The 13,176-nt window shown below is 40.4% G+C and overlaps 1 protein-coding gene across 1 annotated transcript in view; it reads right to left on the reverse strand.

Annotated features, from left to right (window-relative positions):
* Positions 1 to 13,176, reverse strand: part of DNAH5 (dynein axonemal heavy chain 5) — a 251,923-nt gene that overhangs the window by 189,936 nt on the left and 48,811 nt on the right. Inside the window, 2 exon segments of the mRNA XM_021076646.1 lie at positions 4,355 to 4,500; positions 8,544 to 8,715. Coding sequence (XP_020932305.1) covers positions 4,355 to 4,500; positions 8,544 to 8,715 — 318 coding nt within the window.

Consider the following 13,176-nt stretch of genomic DNA (forward strand, 5'->3'; position numbering starts at 1 on the left):
TCTCTACCAGGTCCCTTAACTACTGTGTCCTGGAACGCTTGTACCATCCTCCTGCATCATACTCAGCTAATGACCTTGATTTCTATAGCACAAAGCAAATGGAAGCCACGACATGGCCCTGACCCCATGCCCTCACCCACAAGACAAATCAGCCTGCATCACTAACCCCTTTTCCCCCTTTTTCAGTGAATGCATAATGATTTTTATTTTTTTTTCCATTATAGCTGGTTTTCAGTGCTCTGTCAATTTTCTACTGTACAGCATGGTGACCCACTTACACATACATGTATACATTCTTTTTTCTCACATTATCATGCTCCATCGTAAGTGAACATACATAGTTCCCAGTGCTACACAGCAGGATCTCATTGCTAATCCATTCCAAAGGCAATAGTCTGCATCTAGTAACCCCAAGCGCCCCATCCATCCCACTCTCTCCCCCTCCCCCTTGGCAACCACAAGTCTATTCTCTAAGTCCATCATTTTCTTTTCTATGCAATGTTTGTACTCCTATTTAAGAATTCATAATCACGCAATATAAATTCTAAGTCACAGACTCCTGATTCCCCAGAGACTATGCTTACCAACTATTCCCATTTTTCTTGATCGGTCTCTACTTGATTTGCCCCCTCGGCGTAGGAACATAGGGAACTGCAATTCAACATCTTTCTACCATAACAACAATCTTCTGCCTCGGGGCCTTTGCACTTGCTATTCCCTCTGCCTGAACGCTTTTCCCAAAGATAGTCACATGGCTTGCTCCCTCCTGTCCTGTGTTCAGATGTAATCACAGACATCATTCCTGACCATCAACATAAAATCACAGCTCTCCGTCAGGTACTCCTTTTCTCCACTACCCTCTTAATTTTTCTCCATTGAGCTTATCAGCCCCTACATGTTGTTTCTTTTTGGCTTCTTTATTGCTTGATTCTCTATCAAGCGAGCACCATGATGGCAGAGATTTCATCTGTTTTGTTCATCATTTTATTCCCAAGCAGTGGTTTGCAAAGGAGGGCCACAAAAAAGCGTTGTAGGAATAAGTGAAAACGTTCTTTTATATCTGTAGTCATTCACGTTGGTGATCAAAATGTAAAGTAAAATTAGGCTCTATGATTTTGCTACTTAAAAACTAATAATTATAATTATTTATAATAATAAATGTATTACTGCATTTTATTATAATAAAAGTATTGCTCTATTGGGTAAATTATTATAATTATAATAAAGCAGTCTTTGCTGGATGGTAGTGAAATTGGTACTACTGCATTGCTGATGGCATTGGAAGTTGATACCATCATTTTGAAAAGCAATTTGGCTACAAATATTAAGAGCCTTTAAATTAAGACACATTCTTTAACTCAATAACCATATTTTGGAGGAAAAAACACTCCAGAAAGGGAAAAAAACATGAAACATAAATATATTTGCTACAGCTTCTGGTAAAAATAGCAAAACTCTAGAAATCATCTAAGTGCCCAACAATAATGAACTAGTAGGTAAATTAAGGTACATCAATTCAATAGAATATTCTGAAGCCATCATGAAAATGGTGACTAAGAAAGCCATGTAGCAACATGAAAAATATTTTGTGAAGAAACAGTAAATGAGAGGAAAAAAATGCTCTATTCAAAATCTGCTGTATGTGTAGCAGGGATCACAAATTTATTAAGAGGTATGTAAATTATAAATTTTAAATTATAAATAACAATGGTGGTGTAATTGGCTGAAAAATGCTATTTTTCCCATTTTTTAAATTATTCTAAAATTTGTTTTTAAATTTTAAAAAATGCAGAGTTCCCATCGTGGCTCAGTGGTTAACGAATCAGACTAGGAACCATGAGGTTGCGGGTTCGATCCCTGGCCTTGCTCAGTGGGTTAAGGATCTGGCATTGCCGTGAGCTGTGGTGTAGGTTGCAGTCACGTCTCGGATCCCACGTTGCTGTGGCTCTGGCGTTGGCTGGCAGCTACAGCTCCGATTCGATCCCTAGCCTGGGAACCTCCATATGCCGTGGGAATGGCCCTAAAAATGGCCAAAAAATAAAAAATAAATAAAAATAAAAATAAATTTTAAAAAATGCATTTGTATAAAACTATCATAAGAGTAGGGGTAATATTAAAGCCACGGAGCCCAGGAGTTCCCTTCATGGCTCGGTGGTTAATGAAGCCAACTAGGATCCATGAGGATGCAGGTTCAATCCCTGGCTTCTCTCAGCAGGTTAAAGGATCCAGTGTTGCCATGAGCTGTGGTGTAGGTTGCAGAAGAGGCTAGACGCCTGAGTTGCTCTGGCTGTAGTGTAGGCCGGCAGCTGCAGCTCCATTTGACCCCTACCCTGGGAACCTCCATATGTAGCAGGCATGGCCCTAAAAAAAAAAAAAAAAAAAAAAAAAAAAATGGACCCCAGTGATTTCTGGGAGGGAGGATAACAAATAAGCAGGCAGGACAAGGCAGAGTTTGGGGTCTACCCAAAGCCAGTGAGTCTAAGAGAAGTGGGAACGAGAAATTTCTAACGTGTAGACATTTAATTTTGATTTTATAATAATTTAATATAAACTATATATGCAGGAAAAGATTAACATGGCAGGCCTGAGATTGCTATCCTGAGTGTGACATTGGTCTTTGGGTGGTGCCTGGGAGTCTGGATTTCAGGAAGGTTCAGGCTGTTAAGAATGCCTCTGTCCCTGACCACCTGTGTAAATGGTATGGTTTATGCTGAAACCTGCTTTCTTTCTGGTTGTATGGAATTTTGGTCTACACTAGGCAGAGACCCAATAAAAACCTTGAGCATTAAGTCTCCAACAGGCTTTCTGGGCATAAATATTGCACAAGTGTTACTGCATTTTTGTTGCTGGTGGGGGGTGGGGGTGGAGACAGTGAGTTCCGTGTGACCCCTCGCAAGAGGGAGAAAGCGTTAGGAAGCCCACATACGCCTGCCTCCAAACTCTGCCTGTCTTTTCCTTGTGCTCTGACTATGCGTCCTTACTTGTCACCGTAACAAGTCTTGGTCCTTAGTGCCACCAGATTCTGAGTTCCATGAGTCCTTTTCGTGGGGATGGTCCTGGGGACTCTTGACATATTAAAATCACCATTGATGAGTTTTTTGTTTTGTTTTGTTTTGTTTGCTTTTTTAGGGTCACTCTTGCAGCACGTGGAGGTTTCCAGGCTAGGGATCTAATCAGAGCTACAGCTGCCAGCCTACACCAGAGCCACAGCAATGCCAGATCCGAGCCTCGTCTTCGACCTACACCACAGCTCAAGGCAACACTGGATCCTTAACCAGCATTGGGATCGGTTACTGGAGGCCACCAATCGAACCCTCAACCTCATGGTTCCTAGTCGGATTCATTTCTGCTGCACCATGACGGGAACTCCTGATGAGCTTTTATAATCAGGATGTCCACTGGAAATGCTGTACATGATGCTAAAGTGACATTCTCCAAGGGGCACTTCAGAGAGCACTGCTCCCAGGATCCTAATCCTGACACAGGGAAGAAAGGAAGAAAGTGTCCCTTTGGGAAATGTTTGAGAAATAATAGATTAAAGAAGAGTTAACTAGATACTTTCCCAGGAGTCCTTCTGGAGGCATTTATTTATTTATTTATTTATTTTAATTAAAGGAAGGTTTTATTTTAATATGTTAATGTGGAAAGACTCTGAAGGGGAAAAGGAGGGTATAGTGGTTCCCATCGTGGCACAGTGGAAACGAATCCAACTAGGAACCATGAGGTTGCAGGTTCGATCCCTGGCCTCCCTCAGTGGGTTAAGGATCCAGCATCGCCTTGAGCTGTGGTGTAGGTCACATTGCTGCAGCTCTGGCATGGGTGGGCAGCTGTAGCTCCGATTAGATCCCCAGCCTGGGAACCTCCATATGCCACGAGTATGGCCCTAAAAAGCAAAAAAAAAAAAAAAAAAAGAGGTTACAGTCTTTTCCCTAAACTGACTGAACACAGACCCCACCTTCCAGAGCTTTACCTGAAATGGCTCTCCCAAAATGTTCAAAGAAGAAATTCTGTCCAGAAGCTGCCTAAAACAATTATTTTATTAATTAACCCTAGTTTACTAGAAGCTCTACAGCAAAATAGCACCATGCTTCAAAAACGATGGAAAAATGAGGAAAAAGTATTCCATGGCCATCTCCCTCCTACCCTCTGAAGTAATTTGTTCTTCGTGTCTAAGAGACCCCTCAGATGCATTCCTCTTCATTTTCAAATTATTGTCAGAAGCTTCCTCGTTAGCATTACCAGTCAGAATTACATCTCTCATGGACCAGTCAGAGGTAGGAAAAAAAAATGTAATTTAGGGTTCTAAAACGTCACAAAATAAAATTTAAGTGAAAAACATCAATCTTTTAATAACCTTTGTCATTTGGAGAAAGTCTTCACAGCTAAGTGGCTCCTCCTGGGGCAGTTGACAAAGAAGCGTGCTGCTCATTTCTTCCAGGACAGCGTCAATGCGGAACTCGATCAGATCGTTGACCCTGTCAAGCAGCAACTCCAGGTCCTCTATGGAAAAAAAAATACAAGTGAATAAAAGAGATAAGGCATTTTTCTTTTTTAAAAAAAATGAACATAATTAAACTTCAGTAGTAAAATCAGGATTAAAGTTCCTCCATAGAACTGTTTCATGCTTGGTTTTCTCACACTATTACACTGCGGGTTTTTTCATTTTCGGTTTTTGAGGGGTTTTTTTTGGGGGGTTGTGGCACCCCCACAGCAAGTGTAAGTTCCAGAGCTAGGATCCGAACCCACACCGGCAGCAACCAAGCCACAGCAGAGATAATGATGAGTCCTTAACCCACTGAGCCACCAGGGAACTCCACACCATGCTCTCTTTAACCAGTTTTCTAACTTTCTCAGCCTGCCTAACTCTGACTCAGACATGAAGATTCAGCTCAAATGCATCTCCCCCAGGAGGCTTTCTGTGAATCTGCACACGTACAAGCCGGCCTTCCTCCTGTGTTGGCAGTGACCCAAGTATCCCTCCATCTACACCACATTGTCTACTTAATGTGTCTTATCTTTTGGCATGTCATCTTTTTCATCCTTGTATCTTCAACACTTAACCCAGTGCCTTTTCCACAGAAGGCACTTAACAGATACTACTAAAGTGAAATTGCCCCAATTTCTTTTTTTTTGCTTTTTTTTTTTTTTTTTTTTTTTTTTTCTTTTTAGGGCCAAGCCTGCAGCACATGGAAGTTCCCAGCCTAAGGGTCACATCAGAGCTGCAGCTGCCAGCCTACGCCACAGCCACATCAATGCCAGATCTGAGCCATGTCTATGACCTATACCGCAGCTCATGGTAATGCCAGATCCTTAACCCATTGAGCAGGGGCAGGGATCAAACCCTTGATCTCATGGACACTAGTCAGGTTTGTCACCAATGAGCTACAACAGGAACTCCACCCCCCACTCCAATTTCTTTTTAACTGTCACTATCATAAGGTACATTTTCTTTAAGATGCACTAAGTTCCACAGGCAGAAAGACCAATTCCGAAGGAAATTAACAATTTGCATCAAAAATAGAAATGACGGCTAATGTATCTCCATCTAAGGGGTAAATATATTTTTCAACAGATGTTATACAGTTAATTTTCTTTTTTCTGATACTACTAGTTACATACATATTGTATACTCATGATACATCAGGAATTTATACAATTCCTTAAATAAGTGCCTTTACTTCCTAAGGAATAAAGCCCTAAAAGTTTTCAATCATGTTTAAGCTAATTATTAAAGAGGCTCCTCAAGATACCAAATAGTTCTGCCTGGTAGGCTTATTTCACTATTAAAAGAGAATAAAAACTTTTATTTAAGCGTGTGTGTGTGTGCTCAGTAAAATTCTTTATATTTCTGACCTATTCTTCAAAGTATCTTCAAGGACATCTGCGATAAGCTGAATAATGGCTTTCAGAGACTTTCCACGTTCTAATCCTCTGGGAATGTGGGACTCTGCAAAGGGGACTCTGCAGATGGAATTAAGCTCAGGATCTTGAGATAAGATTCCTAAATTATCAGGCGAGGGGGAGGGACGGGGGACAGTGTCGTCATTGAGGTCCTTATAAGAGGAACACAGGAGTATCAGAGTCAGACAGAAGACAGTATAACCATGGGACACCGAAAAAAGAGATTCCAAGATATTATGCTGCTAGTTTGAGGATGGACTGACCAGGAAGCAAAGGAAGTGGGCACCCTCCGGAATGTGGAAAGGGCAAAGGAACGGATTCCCTCTCGGAGCCTCGAGAAGAAACCATCCCTGACGATACCTTGATTTTAACTCCCTAAGATTTACTTGGACTTCTCACCTCCACGACTGTTCCTTTAAGCCACTAAGTTTGTGGTGGCTTGTTTTAGCTGCAGTTGGAAACCCACACATCTACGCATAGACTATAGAAAATCATGCCAAGTCTTAGGTGTTGTTTTGAAGAGTAGACAATGCTCTTTTAAATGCGTGATACAAATAACCACCTGTAAATATTAGTGTCAGTCCACTAATCCAAAATAGAATCCAACTGTTGTTGGGATTCAACATAGCTTCCCAAAGAACCTCATCTCTGTTAGACCTCAGTTCGTTCATTTAAATTACAAAAGAAAAGACTATCAGAGAATTAAGAGTTTCTTCAAAAAAAGAGCTCTGGTCCCCAGCTAACACTAATAAAATATCTAAATCACTAACACTCTAATTCTAATACTCTCTAGGGAGAAAATTGCTGAAGTCTACCTTGGCAGCCAGTTCTAACTGGGCTGTGCTAACTCTTATTATGAAGTTTTATAAATTTTATAAATGCCTCCTTTCTCTTGTTTTAGTTCCTGGAGAGATGTATTTTGAAAAGAATAATGATTTTGAGGTAAGGAAACTGGATTCTAAACTCATCCTTACTGCTTACATCTACATAACATTAGAAACCATTCAGTTAGCAACTCTGGATCAGTTTTCTAACTTTAAATGGAAGGTCTTATTTAAGCACAGACATAGAAAACAGACTTGTGGTTGCCCGGGCAGGGGAGAGAACGGAATAGACAGGGAATTGGGGGTTAGTAGATGCAAACTATTACATTTAGAATGGATAAGCAATGAAGTCTTACTGCATAGCACAGGGAACTATATCCAGTCTCTTGGAGAAAAAAAAATTATTTCTATAATCTTCTCCGATGTTATACGCTATGGTTTTCTGATCATGTATTTCATATTATTCAACCTTCAAGTTAATATTGTAATGATCCTGGAGTTCCCATCGTGGCTCAGTGGTTAACAAATCCAACTAGGAACCATGAGATTGCAGGTTTGATCCCTGGCCTTGCTCAGTGGGTTAAGGATCTGGCGTTGCCATGAGCTGTCATGTAGGTTGCAGACGCAGCTCTGATCTGCTATTAGTATAAAAAGCTGAATGATTCTAAAGATCTTTTAATGTCCAACAATAAGTAAAATGTTTAAATGTAGTTCATCTCTGGAGATAAAATTAAATAGTGAAAATATATATATATATATATATATAGTTCCCAGGAAATTACTGACTTCATATATCTGGTAAAATTCCTTAGGGAATAGTTTAAGAATAACACTCCTAGGAGTTCTCATCGTGGCTCAGTGGTTAACGAATCCAACTAAGAAACAAGAGGATGCAGGTTCAAACCCTGGCCTTGCTCAGTGGGTTAAGGATCCGAAATTGCTGTGAGCTGTGCTGTAGGTCGCAGACACAACTCGGATCCCGCGTTGCTGTGGCTGTGGCATAGGCTGGTGGCTACAGCTCTGATAGACCCCTAGCCTGGGAACCTCCATATGTCGCAGGTGCAGCCCTAGAAAAGACATTAACTCTTTGAGGATGTGGGTTCAATCCAAGGCCTTGTTCAGTGGGTTAAGGATCCAGCGTTGCCACAAGCTGCAGAGTAGGTTGTAGATGCAAATCAATGTGGTGTTGCTGTGGCTGTGGTGTAGGCCTGCAGCTGAGCTCCAATTCAACCCCTAGCCTAAGAACTTCCATATGCCACAGATGTGGCTGTTAAAAGAAAAGAAATATTTAAGTCTTTCAGCCATTTTGAGTTTATTTTTGTGCATGGTGTGAGGGTGTGTTCTAGTTTCACTGATTTGCAGGCAGCTGCCCAGTTTTCCCAGCAATTCTTGCTGAATAGACTTTCTTTTTCCCATTGTATGCTCTTGCCTCCTTCATCAAAGATTAACTATATTAAAAAGGGGGGGAGTTCCCACTGTGGCTCAGTGGGTCAAAGACCTCACTAGTATCCATGAAGATGCAAGTTCGATCCCTGGCCTTGCTCAGTGGGTTAAGGATCCGGTGTTGCCCTAAGCTGTGGTGTAGGTTGCAGATGAGGCTCAGACATGGTGTTGCTGTGGCTGTGGTGTAGGCCAGCAGCTGCAACTCTGATTCAACCCCTAGCCTGGGAACTTCCACATGCTGGGGAAAAAAAAAAAAAAAAAAGAATATACTCTCATTTAATTATTTATATCACAATATATCTATAAGAAATTTATAATGGACATTAGAAACTCAGCTTTCAAACTGAAAAACAACAACCATTTAAACAGACTTACTGATCTTTGCAAAAGCATTTTTCAAGTATATGTCAATGTTCAGAGATGCCCACGTCAGTGCAGCCAGGCCAGGCTGGAGAGCTTCTTCCACCTTCGACAAATGGGGGACCATCAGCTGCTCTATGATGGGAGGCATTTTTGACTTTACTCTCTGATATTCAGCCAGCATCATCTGCAGTGAAATGGAGGTAAAATAATCAAATACTATCTCATTTTTAATATCTATTAATATCTCATTTTTTTAATCCAAAAGGTTTTTTTTTTTTTTTTAGGGTCCAGCTGTAGGGCTCCAATAGCAACCTGGCAGGTAGAGCAGCCAAAACAAAATAAGAATAGAACAGAAGACAAGAATTCTCTCCATAAAATACAAATTCCTACTCCAGGAAAACACAACTGAAGAAGAGAGAAAAATAATTTAAGAGGAAGTTTTTCACCCCCTACCCAGCCCAGAAGGGGAGAAAAATTCTGAGGTCAAGACACTTTTCTAAACCAGGTTAGGTCATGTTATCAGTGCCTTAGCCCGATAAGTTCATTCATTTAACTCTGTTCCCTGGCACCATGTGCTCCCTGCTCCTCTGGGCACTTCCTATGGATCACGCATCACCCAAAGTGGTGAAGTCACCAGAGATCTGGCTCAGGGATCAGAGGCCATGTCTTGACAGAAGACTCAAAGCACATGAGAGAGTCAGGAACCAGTGCTGATGTTAACAAGTATCATGGCTTCAAGTATCATCCACAGGCCCAAGGCAACCAAATTCACATCTCTAGCCCAGACTCACTCCTGAAGTCAAGATACACATACGAGCATTGAGAACTATGTCTAGATACACATGTTGCAACAGAAGAAAGGGTGGGGGAAAAAACTGTAATTGCAATGTATACATGTAAGGATAACCTGACCCCTTTGCTGTACAGTGGGAAAATAAAATAAAAAAAAAAACTTAAAAAAAAAAAAAAGATACACATACGGCAACAGCCTCCTCAACATCTCTACTTGAAGATCTAACGGACATCTCAAACTTAACATGTTCAAAACTGAAAGCTTGTTTTTATCCCAAAACCTCTCTGCCCACAGCATTCTCCATCTCAAACAATGCCAATTCCAACCTCCTTGTCCTAAGGCCAATATTCAAAGTCATCCTTAGAGTTCCTGTTGTGGCTCAGCGGAAATGAAGCTGACTAGTATCCATGAGGATGCAGGTTTGATCCCCAGCCTTACTCAGTGGGTTAAGGATCCGGCGTTGTCATGAGCTGTGGTGTAGGTCGCAGACACGGCTTGGATCCCATGTTGCTGTGGCTGTGGTGTAGGCCAGCCCTAGTCTGGGAACTTCTGCATGCCACAGGTGTGGTTCTACAAAAACAAAAATAAAAAATAAAGTCATCCTTGACTTTTCTCTTTCTCTCATATCCACGTGCAATCCATTAGGATGTCTCTGCTTCTACTCGCACCCTCTATAGCCCATGCTCAAGTCAGATCACATCATTCAGCTTATAGGGCCACCTAACTACCTGCATGGCTCTAAGATCTTATGTTGATCTGCAAAGACTGACCCAATCTGGTCCCCATTCCTTCTCAAATCTCATCACTAATCACTCTTCTCCTCTCTTACCTGCTCCTGCCCTACAGTTTTCCTGCTGGTCCTTAGCTTAGGGGTCTTTGTATCTCCTTCAAATAATTACTGAAATGCCACCTTCTCAATTAGCCCTGTCCTGGCTACCTATTTAAGATTGTAAACCATCACCCAAAACCACCTACACACTCTACCCTCTTTGCTCTGGCTCAGTTTTTTCCATAGCACCTATCACTTTCTCATAGAGTATATAATTTACCTATTTATAATAATGAACATAAGTTCATTCTTATGTTCTCTCTTATCCAGTTAAAATATAAGTTCTATAAGGACAAGAATTTTGTCTGCTTTGTTCAACACCTGAAACAGTCCCTGGAACATAGAAGATGATCAATTAATATTTCTCTAGTTAATCAATTAATATTTCTCTAGTTCATTAATTGTTATTAGAAGGAATATTTGTGGTCAGAAACTCACAGTAGTCCACTGAAATGTTATCTGTTGTATAATGTTAAACTGTTTCAGTCTTTTGCTCACATGTTACCATTTTTAAATAAGACTAACAATACACCAACCCACCTTTTGTGGTAAAGTTAATATTAATAATAATTAATTATAAGAAAGCAACTTTAATTTCTTAAATACAAGTGTTTTTAAGCTCATCTTTGTAATGTTCATGTTGATATTTGTCTTTAGATCCATGTTTCCCAAAATGTTTTCCATGATATACTAGCCCCAAGAGAGTCTATAAGAAAGATGGTCCCAGATGGCTAAGTATGGAAAACACTGTACACAATATCTCTCCTCTTGGACAGTCACATGAATATTAATGATTCTGAGAAAACTGCACGACGGAAGTAAGAAGTCCAACGACTTTGTGAACTCTGTCAAACCCAGAATTTCCCAAATGCACCAAATAATCCTTTCTTCATGTAATACTTTTTCACAATTTCTATAAATCCTTTCAATTTTCATGAGAAACCTACATGTGATGGTTTTATTAGCAGCTACTTATACATTTCCTGGACCATTTTATCCACTTACCTTTTTTTCAAACCGCTCATCACTTATTCTATGTTGGAAGCAATTCCTAAGTCAGTACCTAGCAGGCTTTCTACTTACTACCTAATCCTTTAACACTAGGAGGTATTACTCACCCATTTTATAAATTAAAATCTGAGGCTTAGAAGGGTAAATTAATTTGCCCAAAGATAATGCTTTGAATCCAACTGGCTTCAGAATCTGTATTCTTAGTAATTACTCTGTGCTGACTCAACTCTAGTTTGAACTGCCTTGAAGAAAACAAACTCTCGGCGACTTCAGCATATCCGTAGAAGCCTGAAAATTCTGTTAAATATTCAGCATAACTCAGCAACACCTGAGAAGGTCGCCCAAACATGCCAAAAGGTCTGCTCTTACCAGCTACTGTTGACGTTGAGTGGGAACCTTTAACTCGTTCAACCTCAAGATACAGTAAATGTTAACCAGATGATAATTCACATGCTAGAGTAGTTATTTACAACTGTGATATTTAAAATATTCTTGGACTTTCCTCCCTTTGTTGGGTGGGATCTATGTACCCTCTCCTTGAAACTGGGTGGGCTTATGGAGCCCAACAAAGGAGAAGAGAACTGATGCTATGAAACATATAAGGCTGGTGAAAAGGCCATTCAGCTTCCTCCTTGTTTACTATAACACCCACTGTGGGAGGCTTGAATTGTCTTGGAAGAAATTCTACCACCCCGAGGCCTCCATCCAGGGAGGATACACATAGATGTTCCAGTCCTTAGTCCCAGCTCAGCAAAACTTCCAACCATTCCCACCAAAGAACCAGAGAATGAGCGCATCATGGACCTTCCAGATTTTACATCTGCCAACTGAACTAAAAGTCTTGGTCAGTGCTACATGGAACAGAGGAATCACTGAGCCCAGCCTTGCTTAAATTTGTTACTCACATACTCATGAGATATAATGAAATGGTTGCTTTAAGCCACTACATTTGGGGGTTGTTGGTTACATGCAACAAATAACCGAAACAGCAATGCTATGGAAAAAAATTATCACTAATCATTTTATAGTCTCATAGTGTTTCCTAGTAAAAATAATTTCTTTATAAATATGTAGATTGACTAAGTTATTTCTCTAACATGTAAGAAAAAGCTAAAACCGAATTGCAACATGCTGCCTCGTATTTGAAGAGCTTATATTAATTGAGTGTCCATTGCCAGTATTAACTTTCTAATATAACATGAAGGAGTGGGAAAATAGTAGACTACGAGTTTCAATTCTGGTCCTACTTCTGTCACTTACTAGCTATGATACCTTGGCTAAGTCATTTGATTTCTCTAAGCCACAGTTTTGTCACCTATAAAATAAGATAATAGTGTTCTGTCCCACTTACCTAACATGGCTGTGGAAAATATCGAATGGAATAATAAATATGAAAATGGTTTAAAATATAAGCCAGTGTGAAACTATGTGGACTTTTGGGCCTTGTCCATTACAGGGTGGTCCATTATATATGGACCACTATAAAACTGTGACCATGTTTTCCATGTTGTCAAATATCATGGCAGCATCTCTGACTTCATCCTGAGCATCCTGTGGGAAGCACTTGTCACTGGTAACCAGTCCCTTCTTCATGATGTTTTTCTTACCCTTGGCTTCCTGACACTTGGTTTCCACCTACCTCAATTTTATTGGCACATTTGTCCTCTTCTATCAGACCTGTTAGTATTGGAGCAACTCGGGGTTTAAGGTAGGTCCTCTACTCTTCTTTATATTCTCCTCCATTGAGAGTCAGGTAGGACAGTGACTTTAAATAGCAATTATATTCTGATAACTCTCAAAAGTATAACTTCAACTTTGACTTCTCCCCTCAACTCCAAACTTACATATCTATCTGCATGGAAAACATCTCTACTTCAATCTCTAAAAATCATCTTGCACTTAAGATGGAAACTCCTGATGCCCTCCTGCCCTCCCCCACAAAACACACCAGTTCTGGTCTTTTCATCTCTAAAGTGGAACTTCCATTCATGCCCACTGCATATTACTAAGCA

Source organism: Sus scrofa, chromosome 16 (assembly GCF_000003025.6).
Source record: "Sus scrofa isolate TJ Tabasco breed Duroc chromosome 16, Sscrofa11.1, whole genome shotgun sequence".
NCBI classification, from domain to species: domain Eukaryota; kingdom Metazoa; phylum Chordata; class Mammalia; order Artiodactyla; family Suidae; genus Sus; species Sus scrofa.